The sequence below is a fragment of the Coregonus clupeaformis genome, chromosome 8 (genome assembly GCF_020615455.1).
Source record: "Coregonus clupeaformis isolate EN_2021a chromosome 8, ASM2061545v1, whole genome shotgun sequence".
NCBI classification, from domain to species: Eukaryota; Metazoa; Chordata; class Actinopteri; order Salmoniformes; family Salmonidae; genus Coregonus; species Coregonus clupeaformis.
The window spans coordinates 25857822-25881064 of NC_059199.1; the positions used below are offsets into that span (position 1 = coordinate 25857822).

Sequence of the window (23243 nt, forward strand, 5' to 3'; positions counted from 1 at the left end):
TTAAAATCAGACATCGGTTTCACCTCTTACTCACCTTTCTCATGCTGACATGGTCAAATCAACGTTTATTGGTACACAGATTAGCAGATGTTTAACAACGCGGTAAAAAACAAGTACACAAATAATAAAATGGCTAAGGTGGGCAAGGTAGATAAGATGTTTGTCTATACTGAACAAAAATATAAACATGCAACAATTTCAAAGATTTTACTGAGTTACAGTTCATATAAGAAAATCAGTCAATTGAAATAATTTAATTAGGCCCTAATCTATGGATTTCACATGACTGGGAATACAGATATGCATCTGTTGGTCACAGATACCTTAGAAAAAAGGTAGGGGCATGGATCAGAAGACCAGTCAGTATCTGGTGTGACCACCATTTGCCTCATGCAGCGCGATAGCTCCTTCGCATAGAGATGATCAGGCTGTTCATTGTGTCCTGTGGAATGTTGTCCCACTCGTCAATAGCTGTGCGAAGTTGCTGGATATTGGCGGGAACTGGAACACGCTGTCGTACACGTCGATCCAGAGCATCCCAAACATGCTCAATGGGTGACATTGTCTGGTGAGTATGCCGGCCATGGAAGAACTGGGACATTTTCAGCTTGAAGGAATTGAGTACAGATCCTTCCGACATGGGGCAGTGCATTATCATGCTGAAACATGAGGTGATGACAGCGGATGAACGGCACGACAATGGGCCTCAGGATTACGTCACGGTATCTTTGTGCATTCAAATTGCCATCGATAAAATGCAATTGTGTTCGTTGTCCGTAGCTTATTTCTGCCCATACCATAACCCCACAGCCACCATGGGGCACTCTGTTCACAACGTTGACATCAACAAACCACTAGCCCACACAACACCATACACGCCGTCTGCCCGGTATAGTTGAATCCGGGATTCATCCATGAAGAGCACTCGTCTCCAGCATTCCAGTGGCCATCGAAGGTGAGCATTTGCCAAATGAAGTCAGTTACAACACCGAACTACAGTCAGGTCAAGGCCCTGGTGAGGACGACGAGCATGCATATGCTCTTCCTTGAGATGGATGATGTGGAGGTCCTGGGCTGGCGTGGTAAAACATTGTATGCAGTTGTGAGGCTGGTTGGACATACTGCTATATTCTCTAAAACGACGTTGGAGGCGGCTTATGGTAGAGAAATGAACATTAAATTCTCTGGCAACAGCTCTGGTGGACATTCCTGCAGTCAGCATGCCAATTGCACGCTCCCTCAAAACTTGAGACATCTGTGGCATTGTGTTGTGTGACAAAACTGCACATTTTGGAGTGGCCTTTTATCATCCCCAGCACAAGGTGCACCTGTGTAATTATCATGCTGTTTAATCAGTTTCTTGATATGCCACACCTGTCAGGTGGATGGATTATGTTGGCTAAGGAGAAATGCTCACCAACAGGGATGTAAACAAATTTGTGCACAAAATTGGACAGAAATAATATTTTTATGCCTATGGAAAATTTCGGGGATGTTTTATTTCAGCTCATTAAACATGGGACCAACACTTTACATGTTGCATTTATATTTTTGTTTAGAGTAATAAAAAAAAATCTAATTTAAAAAAGTGGTGGATGTTCGGAGAAAGAGCTTTATTTCAAACCTGTAAGCCTAATATGTGGAGTAAAATGTAAAATATGGTGTTAAATACAGCTGTGCACAATTAGGCTAGTCTGCCAAAATGTAATTATTTCCACACAGACAAAGCATCATTATCATACCGCCGTACATTAGAATGACTATCCTACCCTAGGGGTTCTGGAGTCACTGAGACCGATAGCAAAGACCGTCTGTAAGGACACATGCCTCATTGGCTCAAACATCAACCAGGCGGTCAATAAAGCACCAGTCAAGATAGTACACACTTTACAGCGAGTGGAGCGCTCGGTCCCTGGCAAACTCGCTAATCAGAGACAGTTAAGTTACCATTGAAACAAGTTATCATTGGCCCAGAGAGACCATATCCGGATGAGAGGAGCACCACAAATTCCACAATCCTGGGGTCAGAGAATTTACAGCCAGGGTCCCGGTAATTACACTCTCTGTACACCCTCAACCCGTCATCATTATTTCCAAACACACGGCTGCTACTACATTCTATAGTTGTGCGATAATGGGCAAATGGAGGGGGGTGTCTCTACTCTGCTGAAGGGAGATGATTCATCCTTCTGAGGGGAGACTTTACAGGCATAAATCCCCATCTTTCCTGGCCTCAACACCATTTTCCCTTGACTGTATATCTCTGTGAATGAGTCAAGCGGGGCACGGGCCATCTGTGGGGCTAAAACTTTTCCCTCCGCCAATGTGCCTACTAATAATGAGGCTAAGGATTAAGATGACAAGGTAGTCCAGGGGGACTGGAAATAGCAAAGTAACAAATCTAAGATATTTCAGTTCTGTCAAGAGTGTGAAAAATTAAAATAATGTAAACTTTGAGGCAATTTTTTAGCTTAACTAGCATGATTAAACTTAAGAGGAACGTGTGAGTGCTGATCCTCCCTTAGAGGCTGGCAAAGACTCCAGACACCAAACTTTGAGTTCAATGTAACGGAGTCGTTAAGGCTTAACAAGGATCTGAATAAGAGTAAATTAAAATATATGGTTGAAATTAAATCGCACAGACGAATTAATCAAGTGGGCGATTAATAGAATTATGGAGCATGACATCCAAGTGGGCCAACCAGCGCAGTCAGGCACAGACTTCCAAACAAACTGTGGTACGAACAAACGTGAACCTTTTTAATATTTCGCAATATCTAATATCACACTAATTAGATTGCCTGTATTTGCCATGTTAATCTCAAGCATCTTCGTATGGTACATATTAGGGCTGTCCCCATTTAGTCGACTGGTTGATTGTTTGGACGATAGGCTGTTGGTCGACAGATTTTTTCATGGCACACGAAACACCCGTCTGATTCGCGCCGGTCTCAGTGGACTAATCCATTGCGTAGGCCGTGGGGATGGCACAGTCCATCACTCTAAGACAGGGCTCTCCAACCCTGTAACTGGAGAGACACCCTCCTGTAGATTTTCACTCCAACCCCAGTTACAAGTAATCTGATTCAGTTTATCAACCAGCTAATTATCAGAATCAGGTGCACTAGATTAGGGTTGGACTGAAAACCTACAGAGAAGTAGCTCTCCAGGAACATGGTTGGCGAGCCCAGCTCTAAGACATACAGTATGTGCTACTGAAATTGTATATGGTTATACTGTCCGGGTGGCTGGTCTCAGATGGAGTGGAGTTGTTACATGTGGTCTATGGCTGTGAGGCTGGTTGGACGTACTGCCAAATTCATGGTGTTGTGTGATAAAACTGCTCATTTTAGAGTGACCTTTTATTGTCCCCAGCACAAGGTGCACCTGTGTAGTGATCATGCTGTTTAATCAGCTTCTTGATATGCCACACCTGTCAGGTGGATGGATTATCTTGGCAAAGGCGAAATTATCACCAACAGGGAGGTAAATACATGTGTGCTCAAAATTGGAGAGAAATAAGCTTTGTGTGTATGGAAAATTTCTGGGATATTTTATTTCAGCTCATGAAACATGGGACCAACACTTTACATGTTGTGTTTATATTTTTGTTCAGCATAAGTTGAACATTTCCCTTTAAAGAAAGATGCATTAAGTAAACAGCATAGTGGGTCAATTTCTGCAAATACTAAGAGCGTTGAAGCGCGAGGCTCAACTTCTCCTTTGTTTTGGTGCCCTTGTCTAACACGCTGTAAACCCGTGCACATGCACAGATACTGTGTGTCACTAAGAGCGAAGTCTGGCATCTCACTCATCTCAATATCTATGGTGCTGCTCATGGCAACATCATTTCACTGAGTCTACCCTGCCTGATCTTCTCGCAGACGGCAGACGCAAATGAGCCTAATTGTCGCCTAAGACTTACAGTTGAAGTCGGAAGTTTACATACACTTAGGTTGGAGTCATTAAAACTTGTTTTTCAACCACTCCACAAACTTCTTGTTAACAAACTATAGTTTTGGCAAGTCAGTTAGGACAAGTAATTTTTCCAACAATTGTTTACAGACAGATTATTTCACTTATAATTCACTGTATCACAACAGCCAGCCAGGCAACCATAGGTTTGGTAACTTACAGTTGAAGTTGGAAGTTTACATACACTTAGGTTGGAGTCATTAAAACTCGTTTTTCAACCACTCCACACATTTCTTGTTAACAAACTATAGTTTTGGCAAGTCGGTTAGGACATATACTTTGTGCATGACACAAGTAATTTTTCCAACAATTGTTTACAGACAGATTATTTCACTTATAATTCACTGTATCACAATTCAAGTGGGTCAGAAGTTTACATACACTAAGTTGACTGTGCCTTTAAACAGCTTGGAAAATTCCAGAAAATTATGTCATGGCTTTAGAAGCTTCTGATAGGCTAATTGACATCATTTGAGTCAATTGGAGGTGTACCTGTGGATGTATTTCAAGGCCTACCTTGAAACTCAGTGCCTCTTTGCTTGACATCATGGGAAAATCAAAAGAAATCAGCCAAGACCTCAGAAAAAGAATTGTAGACCTCCACAAGTCTGGTTCATCCTTGGGAGCAATTTACAAACGCCTGAAGATAACACATCCATCTGTACAAACAATAGTACGCAAGTACAAACACCATGGGACCACGCAGACGTCATACCGCTCAGGAAGGAGACACGTTCTGTCTCCTAGAGATGAACGTACTTTGGTGCAAATCAATCCCAGAACAACAGCAAAGGACCTTGTGAAGATGCTGGAGGAAACAGGTACAAAAGTATCTATATCCACAGTAAAACAAGTCCTATATCGACATAACCTGAAAGGCCGCTCAGCAAGGAAGAAGCCACTGCTCCAAAACCGCCATAAAAAAGCCAGACTATGGTTTGCAACTGCACATGGGGACAATGATTGTACTTTTTGGAGAAATGTCCTCTGGTCTGAGGAAACAAAAATAGAACTGTTAGGCCATAATGACCATCGTTATGTTTGGAGGAAAAAGGGGGTACCTTGAAAGCCAAAGAACACCATCCCAACCGTGAAGCATGGGGGTGGCAGCATCATGCTGTGGGGGTGCTTTGCTGCAGAGGGACTGGTGCACTTCACAAAATAGATGGCATCATGAGGAAGGAAAATGGAATGGGCCAAAATTCAACCAACTTATTGTGGGAAGCTTGTGGAAGGCTACCCGAAACGTTTGACCCAAGTTAAACAATTTCAAGTTAAACCATTTAAAGGCAATGCTACCAAATACTAATTGAGTGTATGTAAACTTCTGACCCACTGGGAATGTGATGAAATAAATAAAAGCTGAAATAAAATCACTCTACTATTATTCTGACATTTCACATTCTTAAAATAAAGTGGTGATCCTAACTGACAGGGAATTTTTACTAGGATTAAAATGTCAGGAATTGTGAAAAACAGTTTAAATGTATTTGGCTAAGGTGTATGTAAACTTCCGACTTCAACTGTAGATATCGGTACATACGGTAGCTACTTGATACTCTTATTAGGCCTACTTAAGACAAAATGTCAAAAAAGTCTGCAGTATATCAGCATTTCACAATAAGAGATTCCCATCTGAATGAATACTTCCATACAGTAGCACCTAGGCTTGGGTGGTATATCGTATATATACACACCGTATACCGGGGTATTTGGAAATAGCTACAGGATGGTTTTTCAATACCGTTGAAACTATTTTTTATTTTACCTTTTTTAAATACATTTTTATATATTTGGAGCTACTTAAGTAAATACCTGCAGTCAAATTGTGCAATATGTTAGGAGATAAAGCAGATCGTGTTCATGTCAACGGTCACATTATTTTACATTTTGAAGCTTACCCTAGTTCCCCAGAACAGTTGAGCCAGTCACGTGTTTGTTTGCAAATAGCACAACAGGAGAAAGTAGCAGAAGGTGAGTCCAGCTGTATATTGACAGGGGTGACGTTTTATATTGAAAGTCAGTATTTCTGCTTCAATAGAGTGATCAGGGGCGTGCAACTATAGTTTTCCTTCACAGAAAATACATTAGTGCCACATGTTCGGCAGATTGACAACAGATGACAGAAGAGCAACGCTATTTGGCTGGCAGCCGCACAAGTAAATGAGCTTACAATGAAAAAGCAAGGTATTTCTTGCAATAACCATGCATGGCCATCTTATTTCTAATGTTTATCATAGAAAGAATGTAGCCAGCTACATTGCCTAACGTTTTGCTTAAAGTTAATCTTGCATTTTACCATTCTACAGCGAAAAGCACAGGAGAAAAGTAGCTACATAAGTCTGAGCGCTTTCTGCTGATAGAATGCTGGTTCGTGAATTCTCATCCAAGTGGAGAAGTGCAACTGAAGCACAACATTTGTCTGATGCCGAGCAGAAATTACAATAGAAGCACTTTAGACCTGAGTTTACAAAACGCAGCAAGATATTTCTTATGCGTTTTTTTGTTCTGCATGACAAACAGAAGTCTGCGTTAACGAGACCCCTAAGTTTAACTGGCTAGTTATCTAAGTAAGTGGCTGAATTAATAAGGTGGAGTCGAGGTTTCCTATAGTGGTCACTTTCTGCTGTGTTTGAGAAATCTGTACAGCTGCCACTGCCATCTTGAGTTTCTTGCGTTTTTCTCCTCTCGGTTCTGGGTCTGTCTGCTCCTCCCCCCTCTTCTCTGAGCAGAGCAGGCAGGCCCGTTGCCCTAGCGACTCCAGACTCCACACAGACACAGCGTGTACATATGCTGCTCCAGAGCCAGTACTGTTCTTCCTTCAGACAAGCATGTGTCAAAACTTTGTTCATTTACACAATGTCTCTCGTTCACATTCGCTTATAAAATGTCCAAACTCACCAAAAATGACATACGGTAGCTCCTACCTATAACTTTATGAGCTGGGTTGTCTGTCTTTGCAATTTGTTCATTTTTCGTTTGCGCTCGTTAGCATATTTAGCTAGAAGCCGCCATGGAAATTTGCTATTACTTGTGCAAATTTTGTTAGCATTCTGGTAATAGACACCCAATGGGCTTTTTGAATTTTTTTGCGCCCCCTTGTGTACTAAGCAGTAATACTGTAAATCCTGGGATGAGAGAAGGACGGTATGACGATATGAAAATCTGGATGCCACCCAACCATAGTACCACCGACTTCTATCATTGTTTGTGCAGCATTATAAAACTGTCAATACAGCTTATATCCTATAACACTCCTGACTCGTTTCAGTCAACAGGTTGAAAGTAGCTATTATTTCTCTTTATGACACAAAACATCCTTGATGGTTAAGAGGGAGAGAAACTCAGCATAGTAATGTGTGGGATTATACCTTTGTTTTTATCCAATCTTCACCTTTACCAGACAATGACGCTTGAGATTCTTAGCATTCTCAATCTTAAGGCTCAACAGCTCTCCGCCGTACTTAATTGTTCCTAGCCACAACCATCGGTGGCACTTTTAACCAGAGATAAAAGACTAGGGAAATAACATGACTGACTGACCTTGGCAATTGTTATGGAAGCAAATATTTTGTTTAGAGTACAATAAGGAATTATTGACTGAGGCGTTTATAATTAGCAGACAGCGCAAATGCTCGCTGAATACTGAGCAACTACATAAATCTAATTTGACAGAGTGCTCCCAATGGAGTACATTATTCTCTCCCTCTCAAAAGTTTCTACCCGACTATAGATCTTAACGTGCAACTGACAGAAAGCAAACAACGTCTCAACAATTAAAAGCCATTGAGAGTGCTATGTGGGAAATGAGTGCACAAACTGTTGAGTGAGGACATGACTCTGCATTTGAATATGGATTGAAGGACATTAGGCTAAATCAAATGGAGAGAAATGCTCACAAATTGCTCAATTGATTTGGCTCCACTAGCACAACAATTCCCTTGCCTCTCCCAAATAAGGTCTGTGATGTTCAAACTCTTCAAAAGACCTAGGCAACCAACTGCCATTTCAGGCCCATTTGTACAAGCTGGAAGGTGATAGTGACTGTATTCTGACTGGGCTAGAAAGGGGTCTGCCTCTGCTTAGACATGGATAAGACATCCATGTGCTATGTAGAGTAGCATTTGTTTGATGTACAGGCTCTTTTTAATAATCGTTACAATTTAATGAGTAACCAATGCAGGACACAAACAACTACAGGGGGTAGTAGACTTTGTAAAATACATAAAGATCCAATCCGTTTTACTGGATGTGACTGTGCATGAATAATTAGTAAGATTTGGCCTTAAATTGCTGCTCTAATTTCCAGGAGGGGGAAGAAAATTGGCCTTTTGTTTCCCCTCAAATTAAATATCACCCCAGACATGCTTCAGCATCCACAGCACAGTGTCATCACTGCAGAAATTAAAGATTGTTCTATCACTCTGTGCTGCAGGAGGTTCCAGTATGTGCTCAATGAAGGAGAAACCACTATGTGCTAGACCCATCTTTGGCTGAATATGAGAAACCCTGACTGTCAAAGCATGGGCATGTACATGGGGCCCTGACTGGCCCTTACTCTACAGTGGATCCACAGGGATGGAGGGCATTTATTTCAGCACATTGTCCACCCATCATTAATGATTCATCCTACCCTAATATATCACTGACTGGGTGCAACATCCCTATGCAAAAACAATGTTGTTAGTCTGATAAGCAATAAATAGGCCTACCTAAAATGAGAGCTAACAGTCCTCAAAAGGTACCCAGTAAACTCCTTCAACCACTGAGATAACAGACCATCAGTTATTGCTGCACCAGAGGCTAAATGACAATGACAATTGACAATTACTAAAAGCCTTGCCGTCTGCCTGTCCGACCTCTGAAACTGTTTCACTTTAGGATCGCGATCCACCCTGTACCATACATAGTGAACGGTGTCTCGACAAGATTCTTTTTTTTTTTTGGAGCCAGGCGAAATCTGGATATGGATATATCAAAACAAATGAAAATGAGTCTTGTTTACGGTCATTCCAGGTGCAATGTTTGATGTGACCGTTCACTGAAGTTGGCTGGCTAGCTAACTAGCAAGTGACTAGAACATTAGTCAGCCTGCATATTCGGAGAGTTTGAAAAGCTAAAGGGGCAGGGGTGTCAAACATACGGCCCGCGAGCCCATTCATTCCGGTCCACAAAATGAGTTCGACAACCTTGCCTTAGGGGATTGACACGAGTCTAAAAGCTGATGGACAAAAACACGGCCAACAATCCACTCCACACCAGTGTTAATTTCTTCAACAAAAATAGTGACTAAAATATTTGTCCAACACCTATTTTTCATTGGTAAATGAAGAGACAATAACTAAATAGACCCAGAAAATGAATTTTCATTTCAGTTGACTAAAACGAGACAAAATTCTCTGGCTACTAAGTGGACTGGACAAGAGTTTTTGGAGAGATTGAGAGCATTTCAGTGAGAAACACTAATATTAGCAGCACAGATGCACAGCGCAGGTCTGTTCAGCAGTGGGAAGGACACGCCACACCCGACACACAACCTACATCAGCTAGTGCGCTGCGGGGGATTAAGCGAGGAGTGTGGGCAGACAGGCTCCGCTCCGGCTATACACATTGTGCAGGCGAATCTTGCTTCCCCGTAGCTAACCAATCACCACCAGACTTCTAGTTAACCAGGCAAAGGGTAGCTAAGAAACAAGCTGCTTTACTAAATTAAAAACAATAGTATTGAATTTAATAGTAAAACGGTGTGTTTTTTTCCTCTTCATTGAGTATAGAAAATTAGGCCATCTTTGAATTTGTAAACTCGCTCAACCCTCCCACTTCCTAGCCAAGTCTCCCTCTTTTCTTTAGAGAAAATGTCTTGATTCTAGCCCTTACCAGTCAAAGGATATTAACCATAATACCGGTGCTACGTTTTTTTTTTTTCTATCGTGTATTGGCCAGCTGCATTTGACATTCATAAAGCATATCGTGAGCCGATCTAAAACTAGGCTACTTGTGGACCGGACCGTTAACCATTTGTTTAGGCTACACCTTGTTCAGTCACGTTACCTCATTAGCTAGTAATAGCTAACAACCTGGGGCGCGTTCAGCAGGATGCAACGTTTTGGAACGTTCAAATTGAAATATGCTATGTAGAACAAACATGCCTCTGACATGGCATTTCCATCTGCAACGTTCGAGAATGTTTTACAACTGAATGTGGCCCTGGTAACATTACCAGTAGCCTATACGCAAACATTTTGTGGCACAGAGAGAAAGAAAAAGGGATAGCAAACAATTTATTGACCAAATTCCTCGCCACTAAACTATATATGAATGGCTAAATAACTTTATTTTGCGTTAATGAGGACCCAGTGACTCAGGCTTGAGCACTTGGACCAGGACTCAGCCATAAGGACTCGTGACTCAGACTTTGACTCGAGCACAGGGGACTTGGGACTCGAGTCAGACTCAAGATGTAGGGACTCCACTACATCACTGGGTGAAACAGTGATTAGCTCCTGTTCAAAGTCCTTAGCTGCCATTCTACACTGAACAAAAATAAAAACACAACATGCAACAATTTTACGGAGTTACAGTTCATATAAGGAAAGCAGTCAATTGAAATAAATTCATTAGGCCCTAATCTATGGATTTCACGACTGGGCAGGGGCGCAGGCATGGTTGGGCCTGGGAGGGCATAAGCCCACCCACTGGGGAGCCAGGCCCAGCCAATCAGAATGAGTTTTTCCCCTCAAAATAGCTTTTTACAGACAGAAATACTCCTCAGTTTTATCAGCTGTCTGGGTGGCTGGTCTCAGACGATCCTGCAGGTGAAGAAGCCGGATGTGGAGGTCCTGCACTGGCGAGGTAACACGGTCTGCGGTTGTGAGGCCAGTTGGACGTACTGCCAAATTCTCTGAAACGACGTTCGAGGCGGCTTATGGTAGAGAAATTAACATTCAATTCTCTGACAATAGCTCTGGTGGACATTCCTGCAGTCAGCATGCCAATTGCACGCTCCCTCAAAACTTGAGACATCTGTAGCATTGTGTTTTGTGACAAAACCGCACATTTTAGTGGCCTTTTATTGTCCCCAGCACAAGGTGCACCTGTGTAATGATCATTCTGTTTAATCAGCTTCTTGATATGCCACACCTGTAAGGTGGATGGATTATCTTAGTAAAGGAGAAATGCTCACTAACAGGGATGTAAACAAGTTTGTGCACAAAATTTGAGAGAAATAAGCTTTTTGTGCATATGGAAAATGTCTGGGATCGTTTATTTCAGGTCATGAAACATGGGACCAACAATTTACACATTGCGTTTATATTTTTGTTCAGTATACTTTTGGACACCAATTTGGCTGCGGCGTCTGTGGAACGTTGATAACAAATGGCAATGACCCTCCGAGTGACGGAGGTGCAAATCATACTACCTTTTGGCACCATCTGGTGATTGTGCTACTCCCTCGCTCTGCGCTTGGGAGTGTATGTGTTTTGTATATAATGTGCAATATCTATATAGGCTGAATTAGGAATGTACATGGCTAGCTAATTATTATATACAGTATGTTTATCATATGTATGCTGTTGGGAAGAGAAAATGATGTTATTCAGAAATATATTTTGGTAGGACAAGGCTGTGTGTTTGTGCACATGGAAGTCAGTGATTTATAGGTTAATTAGGCAATACAAATGTGATGACTAAAATGAAAGGGCATTTAGTTGACTAAAATGGCCCACTGTTTTCGTAATTTTGACAATAACTAGACTAAATCATTACTCAACTGACAAAAATGTGACTAAGACTTAATGATATTTTAGTAAAAATGACTAAGACAAAAGAAAAGTGCCAAAATTAACACTGCTCAACACACAGCCCCATACAAAGGGAAAATGACACCAAGATGCCATTTAGGCATTCTCACTGACAATCATGTCTGAGTGTCATTCCGGTCTTCCTTTTCCTCTAATAAGGCCAAAATGTCAGGCCTTCAACTAGCTTTTCCTCCCTCTCTTTCCAATTTCGAAGAGAATTTAGTATAAGTAAAACTATAAGTCATCATCTAAGTGTCTTATTAAAAATTACATTTTATTGGGGGTCTTACCATGGCAGAGAAAGACAAAGCAATTTGATTTACACCAGTGTGAGACAGTTTCACGCCCCCTTTTTTGGGGGATCCCGTTGGCAGTCACTGACTGTAGGTGCCTGGTCTGTGGGTGTTTTCAGGCCAAGCTCAGACAAATGCACACACACACCTCGGTATGTAACAGGGCACAGAGGTCTAATAAAAGCTGCCAGACACTTGTTTTCATCTACAGCGGAAGGGCTGTCAGGCCGACAGGGTTCTCAGAATCCAGTAGGATGACAGGTGACTGAGCAATAAAGCGGCTTTACAATTTCAAATCAAATCAAAAGTTATTGGTCACATGCGCCGAATACAACAGGTGCAGACATTACAGTGAAATGCTTACTTACAGCCCTTAACCAACAGTGCATTTATTTTTAACAAAAAAAGTAAAAATAAAACAACAAAAAAAAGTATTGAGAAAAAAAGAGCAGAAGTAAAATAAAATAACAGTAGGGAGGCTATATATACAGGGGGGTACCGGTGCAGAGTCAGTGTGCGGGGGCACCGGCTAGTTGAAGTAATATGTACATGTGGGTAGAGTTAAAGTGACTATGCATAAATAATTAACAGAGTAGCAGCAGCGTAAAAAGGATGGGGTGCGGGGGCAGTGCAAATAGTCCGGGTAGCCATGATTAGCTGTTCAGGAGTCTTATGGCTTGGGGGTAGAAGCTGTTGAGAAGTCTTTTGGACCTAGACTTGGCACTCCGGTACCGCTTGCCGTGCGGTAGCAGGGAGAACAGTCTATGACTAGGGTGGCTGGAGTCTTTGACAATTTTGAGGGCCTTCCTCTGACACCGCCTGGTATAGAGGTCCTGGATGGCAGGAAGCTTGGCCCCAGTGATGTACTGGGCCGTACGCACTACCCTCTGTAGTGCCTTGCGGTCGGCGGCCAAGCAGTTGCCATACCAGGCGGTGATGCAACCAGTCAGGATGCTCTCAATGGTGCAGCTGTATAATTTTTTGAGGATCTGAGGACCCATGCCAAATCTTTTCAGTCTCCTGAGGGGGAATAGGCTTTGTCGTGCCCTCTTCACGACTGTCTTGGTGTGCTTGGACCATGATAGTTCGTTGGTGATGTGGACACCAAGGAACTTGAAGCTCTCAACCTGTTCCACTACAGCCCCGTCGATGAGAATGGGGGCGTGCTCAGTCCTCTTTTTTTTCCCTGTAGTCCACAATCATCTCCTTTGTCTTGGTCACGTTGAGGGAGAGGTTGTTGTCCTGGCACCACACGGCCAGGTCTCTGACCTCCTCCCTATAGGCTGTCTCATCGTTGTCGGTGATCAGGCCTACCACTGTTGTGTCGTCGGCAAACTTAATGATGGTGTTGGAGTCGTGCCTGGCCATGCAGTCATGGGTGAACAGAGAGTACAGGAGGGGGACTGAGCACGCACCCCCTGAGGGGCCCCCGTGTTGAGGATCAGTGTGGCAGATGTGTTGTTACCTACCCTTACCACCTGGGGGCGGCCCGTCAGGAAGTCCAGGATCCAGTTGCAGAGGGAGGTGTTTAGTCCCAGGATCCTTAGCTTAGTGATGAGTTTAGAGGGCACTATGGTGTTGAATGCTGAGCTGTAGTCAATGAATAGCATTCTCACGTAGGTGTTCCTCTTGTCCAGGTGGGAAAGGGCAGTGTGGAGTGCAATAGAGATTGCATCATCTGTGGATCTGTTGGGGCGGTATGCAAATTGGAGTGGGTCTAGGGTTTCTGGGATAATGCTGTTGATGTGAGCCATGACCAGCCTTTCAAAGCACTTCATGGCTACAGACGTCAGTGCTACGGGTCGGTAGTCATTTAGGCAGGTTATCTTAGAGTCCTTGGGCACGGGGACTATGGTGGTCTGCTTGAAACATGTTGGTATTACAGACTCAGTCAGGGACATGTTGAAAATGTCAGTGAAGACACTTGCCAGTTGGTCAGCACATGCTCGGAGTACACGTCCTGGTAATCCGTCTGGCCCTGCGGCCTTGTGAATGTTGACCTGCTTAAAAGTCTTACTCACATCGGCTACGGAGAGCGTGATCACATAGTCATCCGGAACAGCTGGTGCTCTCATGCATGCTTCAGTGTTGCTTGCCTCGAAGCGAGCATAGAAGTGGTTTAGCTCGTCTGGTAGGCTTGTGTCACTGGGCAGCTCGCGGCTGTGCTTCCCTTTGTAGTCTGTAATAGTTTTCAAGCCCTGCCACATCCGACGAGCGTCAGAGCCAGTGTAGTACGATTCAATCTTAGCCCTGTATTGACTCTTTGCCTGTTTGATGGTTCGTCGGAGGGCATAGCGGGATTTCTTATAAGCGTCCGGGTTAGCGTCCCGTTCCTGGAAAGCGGCAGCTCTACCCTTTAGCTCAGTGCGGATGTTTCCTGTAATCCATGGCTTCTGGTTGGGGTATGTACGTACGGTCACTGTGGGGACGACATCATCGATGCACTTATTGATGAAGCCAGTGACTGATGTGGTGTACTCCTCAATGCTGTCTGAAGAATCCCGGAACATGTTCCAGTCTGTGCTAGCAAAACAGTCCTGTAGCTTAGCAATTTCATCTCCTTTTAAATGAATGAAACGAAGTGAGGCCCAGCCATCAGTCAAATCACAGTTCAAGAGGCGACTCACTTGGATAGTTAAAAAGCCTTTTTTGAAAGACCGAGAATGTTGAAAGTAACAGACTGAACGTGCAAAAACAAACATGACTGAAGAAAGTGAACTTTACTGCCAATAAGATCAGAGTATATTTCAAGGTCACGATAAGCAGTCGTAGTAAATTACAGTCTAATGACAATGGTAATTGCAAAGACCATTCTGTTCTATTGAAAGGGAAATGTAGAGTCTGAAGTCACTCATCCCTGTCAAAGAAAATGCATATAAGTGCCTAATGATGTAGGCTACTTCATATATTCCAATGAAGCAGAGGAATACTTTTAATGAAAGAGGTCCGGCTTCATCTGAGAGGAGTTCATGCCAAAGTCTTGAACATCTCCCTTGATCTCTCTAACAAGCGCAACAACAGGGGCTCAGGAAATGTGCTTTGAAGGTCGCAGCTTCACTTGGGATGAAAACTTTGAGATGAGAAGATAATACTGCCACAAGGGCTTTTCAGCCTTTGATTGCAGTGCTGTTTTTATAAGGGTTGGGGGGGCAGAGGGAGCCACAAACAAACAGCAAAAGGAAAGCAGGGAAAATTGTGCATTTTAAAATATGCCATGATGAGATTATGTAATCAAGTATCATACAATGAGTAATTACTAATGTTTCAATGGGGTTTTATACCAAGGAATTCAGGAGACAGTTTATTTGGAAACCATTCCAGTTTGGCAGAAATGCGGGGGATGACATCATGAAGGGAAATTAGAAAACATGTAGGCTACTGCTGTCTTTGTTTGTCATTTCGGTACATTCTTCAAAATTGTTTAGAACGCCCTTTGAGGAAATTATACACTGATCAAGTTAAACTCACCTCTGCTGTCAAACACGTTAGCGCACAGGGCAATGATGCTGCAACAGAATCCGTTTTGGCTGAGTTAAGCTAAATCGACACAGGCCATCTTATTTAACAAAATAACACTTTTGCAGCACTCATGACCTTTGTCAGCGGGGTATATATTCTTACACACCAATGTTTTTTGCAAAACGTTTTTCAATACATTGAGGGTATGATAGGTTGAGAGTTTCTAGACTGAGAATACGAAGAAAACTTCTAAAGCTTAGTAGGGCCTAGACTAAAGGCTAAACTTCACCAAAACAGTCTTGAAATTGTAGCAACGATGTTAATGATAACCTTCTGGTAGAGATGGAAAGGCTTTTCCATAACCAGTCTCAATTACATGTTAACTACGAAGTAGCCTATACCTACCTGGCAGAATGATATGATCATTATTTGCATCAATCCAACAGCAATTAGTTTTGCACACTCTACAATCACGAGCGCTACAGAAACATTGCTAACCAAACTGGTGCCACTTGAATTAAAGGGTAACTGCACTCAAACATTTATTTCTTCCAGGAATTTGGGAAAAAACTAGAGCCCTGAGCTGGATATAATTTGACACATCTTAGATTTCTGTTATAATATACCGCTTCCACTGTATACTGGGGTATCGCCCAAGCCTACCAGTCACAGAATATGCCAGCTAATCAGCTCCCGACCAGCAGCCATCTAGTAAATAATTCTTCCAACACACAAGAGAAACTATGGCCTAACCTTCACAATAATCCTTGCTTTCACAGCCCTTCGACTACTTGCAGTTACGCTACCTTAAACGCAAACAGCACTCTAAAGCTCATCCACTAGCAAGTTTGTAAGGACAAGTTACAGAAGAGCTGTAGGCTAATATGGAAATAGATGAAAGATGGAAACAACTTTAACACGCTCAAGCGCTCAGCTATTTTAACTTCTCAGCCAAGATAGATTCAACAGTTGATCTTATTAAAGCACCTCTGCTTCAACTAGGCAACCCCATCAGCCTTACAAGAAATTCAATATTCATCTTATAACTTCGGAAAATAACTCCCACTGGATTCCCTGCCCAATGAAAAAAATTGACAATTTATTTTCTTTGGCTCCTCCACTACCTCCTTTAGACTGGTTCAATGGCTGTAGACTACTTTTTTCCCCTCTGCTTCCTTCCCCCTCTCTCCATGAAGGTGCGCTCTCCCACAGCAAACCTGCTGTCTTTTGTCAGGGAGTGAAGGTGCCCTTCTGCCCCTCGACCGCTGGCTGTCAGAGTTTCTAGCACCATCCGGCCTCCACCCCTCAAGTCCATCCCAGAGAGATAGGCAATATCCCAGATATCAAACGCAAACTCAAAGTTGACATGTTTCTTTTTTCTTATACATCAGCAGATTAGGTCCCTTAGATTCTGACCAACTTTCATGCCCTAGATTCTTGCTGTTTCTGTTCACCGAGATGCAAGGCCAAAGCGAGGGGGAGGCGAAAGCTGAAGTGTAACATATACAGCCAGGCGTGCACTCACACTACCGAAACTAAGCAATCATTCTGAGAGGATACACACACACACACACCACTGCAGTCAAGACACGCTGTCAATTACACTAAAAAACAGGGCAGCGGTCTACGATGAGGTCACTAAAAGTGCATTGCGGGCGACACTATAGCCTAGGCCACTATTCAACTTTGTGGGATTAATAGGGTGGTAATTTGTGTCTCGCCGAGGGTGGCATATCGGCCAGGACTGGGCCTGATCAGCGTTGATTAGTCTATAAATTAAGAAAAGATTCCGTATCAAATTATACCATGCCAGGCTGGAGAGGATTGGCCCATTGTCCATTTGATACATTAGCACATTATAGGCCTCAGAGCCAGAACCACCTTGTCGACTGCTGTTGAATAATTAATGAAGTCAGACACATCCAACCTTTTTTTAAAGACCGATTTATTAGCAAGCAATGAAAACGTGCATTGTATAAAAGAAAGTCCACAGCCTACAGCGCTCTACACCCCACGCATCTAGGGATGAGCTGCTCAAGCATCAAAAGGACAGTTGGAAAGAGGACATGCAGAATATTTAGACAGACTAAGTTAGCAAAACAATTGCTTATAAATCATTAGTAAACACTCCCACTATGAGGTAAAGTTAAACTACATGAAAATAAAGTTTCTAAAACAATCCTAAAATGAATGTAGGCCTATTTAAAACGTCTTCATCCATAACCGTCAGTTACACGGTTATTCAATTACCGTCACAGCCCTTCCTGTGGGTAGGAAGACTATACAGAGAGAGAGCAGGAGAAAGAACTGACAGAGAACAGCAATTGTGAGCCGTTTAAATGTCAGTTAAAAGTGGTAGCCAGAGTCCAGCAAGTGTGTGTAGTCCGTGGGAGAGGGTGGAAAATAAAAACAAGCCTGGGGATTTCGGCAGAATACTACCCTACATGTTTTGCAAACGATAAGTTTTATCCCATTGCACTAGTTCACCAACATCCCCCCCCTGCATAAACTAACAAGAACAGCCTCACACAGAGACCTCTAAAAGATTAAGGCTTTATCTCCCTCACCCCATGATGCTGGCCTTCTCCAGGCAGAGACTGATATTTAACGCCACTGTGGGCTTAGAGGTAAGCAATTAATCACATTAACAAATACTCCAGCGCACTGTCGTCCTCCATCACGGCGACGTTGCGTGGCATCTGGGTTGTTGACAGAAAGAGGCTCTCGATAGGCAGCCTCCGTAGCACACTTTCAGAATCACACCATTAGGTATGCCTATGTATATTTAATTTGGTAGGAATGGGGGGAACGTCAGCAATTGCCAATTCTGTGCGAGTAACTCAACCACAACCCCCATGTAGGCTGCGCATAGCTTCAGCCATCCTCATGAAATGCAATGAGGGTTGTACGTATAGGAGAAGCTTGCTCTTGGCTGCAGATGGCAACGACTCCACAAAACCTGCTCGAAGACTATTCACATTCATAAAAAAAAAAAATTTAAACAGTAAGAGGCTTATACTCAATGAGACAGAAATTGAGGTAGAGACTGAAATCAACAAATGCATGTGCTTTGTAGTGGGTTGACAGATTCCGCAGTGTATATATGTGAATGGAATAACCCAAAAACAAACAACTGTTTATATACCAGCAGAGCTTTTTATTGTGTTCCCCGGTGGCTCCCCTGGGCTACAAGCTCCTTCCTGCCAGCTTAGCTCCTATGCGTGCTGCAGGTGCCCAGGGAGGGATCTGTCACAACCGCACGTCGGCCATATCGCCTCACCCACCGCCCCTGCCCCCTGGGCATGGGTACGTGGGAAATGGAAGTTAATCATGAGCTTAGCATCAAGGGCCTTGATTTAAGACAATAGGAGAATAAAAGTGGTCGTTCCTTCTGTATTGGGTGTGATATGAATTCGGTTATGCCGGGGACTGGAGTCTAACTGAAGCCAGAACACTGTCTTTGGCATTGAAAATGTGCTTCAAAGAATTGCACAGCGATTAGTCTCATCTCACGGGTCTCAACGCTTGGCTACATGAGCCTTCATCACACAGCTGCCTGTCTTCATCTACAGGAGTGTCGATACAAGCCCAACAAAGGTTCCTTTTTACATGTCAATTAAATTATCATCAGGATGAATCTGTGATTTTTAAATCAATGAGTCACTTCCAAGAGGGTGGGTAGAGTGATCCAATGCGAAGAACACTAAAGAGGTAAAGATTCTTTCAACATGAGCACTCACTATCCAGAGTACATTGTTTAAATGCTGCTTTTGTTTGTTTTAACACACATTTTTAAAAAAAATCTCTCCCCTTGGTTAATTAACCATTTCTGAGGTACATGCAATTCTGGCCTCTGCCTGTATTTGATGATGTAGGCTAAACACAATTGGAACTGAAGAGCCACAGCTCTGGTAAGCCCAATTCATTGCCGGGCATCGAATCAAATCAAGCCTCATGCCCAGTGCTGTGTGCTCCGAACAATGCATTACAGGGACTCTGAACATTTTTGTTTTACAAAGTTTGCCTCTCCACTGCAGGTAATCGGGCACTGCATATTTCATTAGCTGTTGGACAGATTGCGGCGACTGAGATGCTGTAGGGAATAAACGTAGGTTTTGGGATACTCATCAGCCAAGCCGCTGTTAAACATAATCAGAATTGGATCCTTACCACATAATGCTTTAGAGGAACTGTGTTCACAGTGAGTTGCACTCTCCTTGCTTCAAGTAATTTGCTTTTGATACATGTTCAAGTTACAAAACATTGAAGACTAACCCAATAATGAGATAGAATAGCTTGACGAAACAGCAATTCCATTTGGCATATTGCCTGCTGCCAAAGGGGACCTTGAAAACAGGTTCTCTAGACAGCTCAGAGGCCATTAAATGTGCATGATACATTTGTCAAAGAAATCCTTCTGCATTAGGCTATGTCATATAAGAAATACATGAGCATTGGAATGCATCTTTAATTATGATTCTCATTTAAATCCAATAGGGGATAACTAAACACTTTCGAAGGAGTATGTAGCATCGTTGTTGGCCTTTATTGTACATTTCAAAGACAAAAGATAGATACTTCTTACCATTGTATGTGTTAGAAGCGTGAGCTATAGGCTACTCTTTGTAATGCCAATTATCACTGATTACTTCTGCCGCTAGCCTATACACTAACATGAGAGAAGCTAGAGAGTTCAGCATGTATTGCTTCAGTTTAATCCACCTACGAGATCTTCATTCTGGTGGGCAATGAAAGGGTATAGCTGTGGCCTAAGGCCTGTGTGATTCACCCATATAATCTGGGTTTATCGGTCCTAGCAGATGAGGGATTGCCGCCTGTTGTTTTACCGATCAATAGAGGGTTAGCCTAATCAACTTAAGCCTCAGATCGCACAGAGACGGACCTGGTTGCCTGGCAAAGAATCCACCAGGCTTTCTTTCTCTCCCTTCCTCACCTTGAGCAAAGTGCCAGTTTGCAAGATCAAAGGTGATCGAGATACGCAGCGAGCGTCCATCTACGGCTCAGGCTCCAAGCGCCAGCCTTGGCTTTGGCCAGGAGACACACCTATGGTACCCTCGAGGTGGGTTTGTTTGTGTGCGTGTATCACCACAGATGAAACCCAGTGCTTAAACCCTTCCTGAACATCCAGCTCATTATCTCTGTGACAGAGACTCTTTCCCTCCCATCGCTCCTCTGACAGAATAGGCAGGATGGAAACCAGACAGTGCCTTGTGGTTTGAGTTTCAGTAAGCTCAATGCGGTGTTTGCAATCCCCTCAGTCAGTCAATGCAGCAACTTGACGAATGAGATGTGCTGTATTTGTTTAAATGAACCAAGGGATGTTTTGGCAACTCCAATCAATAAAAAAAATTATACATGAGCTTCTACACAAAACATGACACTGATTGCCTGGTGTTTTAAACAGGTAGCCTACGGACCAGATAAGCCAAATAAAATGTACTATATATATATAAAATTACTGTAATAGCCCCAACTGTTCTCCAACAGTACAAGATGTGTGTGTGTGTGTGTGGGGGGGGGGGGTTAAAAATAACTTGTCATGCCACTCACTGTTCCATCACGAACAATGTTTGCATATTTCAATATTAGCTTGGCATACTGCTGATAAAGCCAATCTCGCATTTTCATATTGCCTGCTTGTTCAACATAATGGTTCAACATAATGGTTAGCTTCAGATAACTGGAGAAGAGGCTCAACCAAAATCAAAATCAATAGCAGCATTATAGCATCCAGGCAACCATGATGACCAAATCAGTCCTCAGATCAGCATGAAATGTGTTTATAGCCATCATGTAGCCTATTCTGTTCTCGCTGTCAAGTAAAACACTTGATGATTTATCGATCGCAAGCATTCGGATGTTAAAAAAAACACAGAACAAGGCTCAACACAAACTTGATGTCATTAAATAATTGATTTGAGGAACGTTCGGAATGATCGAACTCTAAGAATAACAAGAGACTTACAAAAATCTGCTGCATCAAATAAGACACGTCCAGAAGAGAGCTTGATAGATGGGTGAATGATCTTCCCACCATCCTCTGGTTACCTAGTAAATCACACAGCTAGCTAACCATTTATCTTACAGAAAGGCTGGGAAACCATGTGACCACCCAAGGCAGCAATTATGTTGCATTGGACCCATCCCAAATGGCACCCTTTTCCCTATATAGTGCACTACTTTTGACCAGGGCCCATAGGGTGTCATTTGGGATTCACTCAATGCAATTCTGCATTGAGGCTCCTTGCAATTTTGCTGAGGAAGTCGTCTGGAGCTCTACTTGAAGGTACTTGATACAGACAACACACAGTCTAGGCAAAGCTTGGTGCTTAGTGTGGGAGAGGAATAATAGTAGCCACGATAACCTCGACTTTGGCTAGGATACCCAACTTTGACGAGTTAGTGAATAAATGAATGAGTGAATGACTACAACAATACAGTTCTATGCCTATTCCTCATGAGGAAATGTCCAGGATGTTCTGACCTCAGGACATTGCTTGCCTAGCTAATTTTAGCTAGCTGACTAACAATCTGTCAGCCTATTCATAACACTGAACAAATTGTTGATTTGTAGGTTGTCCTGTCCTGTGCTAGTTATAACCTAGCTAGTTAACGTTACTCATCATATTTCAAAGACCCTTCGGGAAAGCAGGGAAAGTTCTGCAAACGGGGAAGTTGTGCATGAAAGTTTGCTACGAAAACTGCATTATGAGGTCAAGGAGACAGATCGAGACATTACCATGCAGTCAATGAAGCGAGGCATCAACCCATCTAGAACAGCAGCAAGAATGACTCGCTTCTAATTAGCAATCATCTTGACTGCAACGCAACCAACGTTAGCTTTGGCTAGCTAGCTAATACTGTAGATAGCTAACTACTTACCATGGATCGAACTCGTGGATGATACTCTCGAACCGGATCACTGCAAAAAGTCTAGCACTGAAGCCTGCCAACCAGGCCAAAAAAAGAATAGTAAACGAGAGTAAAGACTGCCACCCCGCTGGCTGTGCCAGTCCGCCAGAGAGGCCTCCTTTGCCCCCACCTCCACCCACGGCGTTTGGTCGGCTGTTACCATGCAGCGAGCCCCCGGCATTCGGGGAAGCTTTATGCTTGCCGTCCGTGGCTGTGTGCTGCTCCGCCATATTCTGCGTGGTTTGCGGCGTCGGTGTGTTTGAAAGAGTAGTGAGCACCCTCCTGCCACGCTCCCCTATCTCCCTCTATTCCCGTACTGCTCCCAAGGTTTTGACGTGCTTTTCTCTCCTTGTCTTTGCTGTAAGTCCACCGGCTTTTTATTCACATTCGTCAGTGACAACCACCATTACATCCCGCACGCTCCTGCAACATTTCATCAGATTGATTGCAGATGGGAGGGAATGGGCGGGACAACAAGAAGCACTGATAGCCTCTCACAGAACGACAGATACAACAGGGCGGAGCCAAAGACTGCTGAGCGGTTGGATATTCAAAACCAATCCCGCGCAAGTACTACATTGACAGACCGATTTATTTACCAATGGAATATCACAACCTACATAAGAACATTGAAACCCCTGGAAATGTATTATAGTGGCTACAATATAATTGTTATATCCCGATAAAAATTAGTAATTATGGTTTATTTAATCATTTACTGTGTGGATTTGACAATGATTAAAATATTGGCCAAGCTGCGCACAGAGTAGTTGCATAATAC

The 23243-nt window shown here is 43.0% G+C and overlaps 1 protein-coding gene across 2 annotated transcripts in view; it reads right to left on the reverse strand.

Annotated features, from left to right (window-relative positions):
- The window catches only part of LOC121571446 (dolichyl-diphosphooligosaccharide--protein glycosyltransferase subunit STT3B), a 95004-nt gene extending 72085 nt beyond the window's left edge, over positions 1–22919 (reverse strand). For both annotated transcript variants that reach the window (XM_041882904.1, XM_041882905.1), the window contains exon 1: positions 22433–22919. In XM_041882904.1, coding sequence (XP_041738838.1) covers positions 22433–22692 — 260 coding nt within the window. In that variant the 5' untranslated portion in view covers positions 22693–22919. The remainder of the gene's footprint in view (positions 1–22432) is intronic.
- Between the last annotated feature and the right edge of the window lie 324 nt (positions 22920–23243).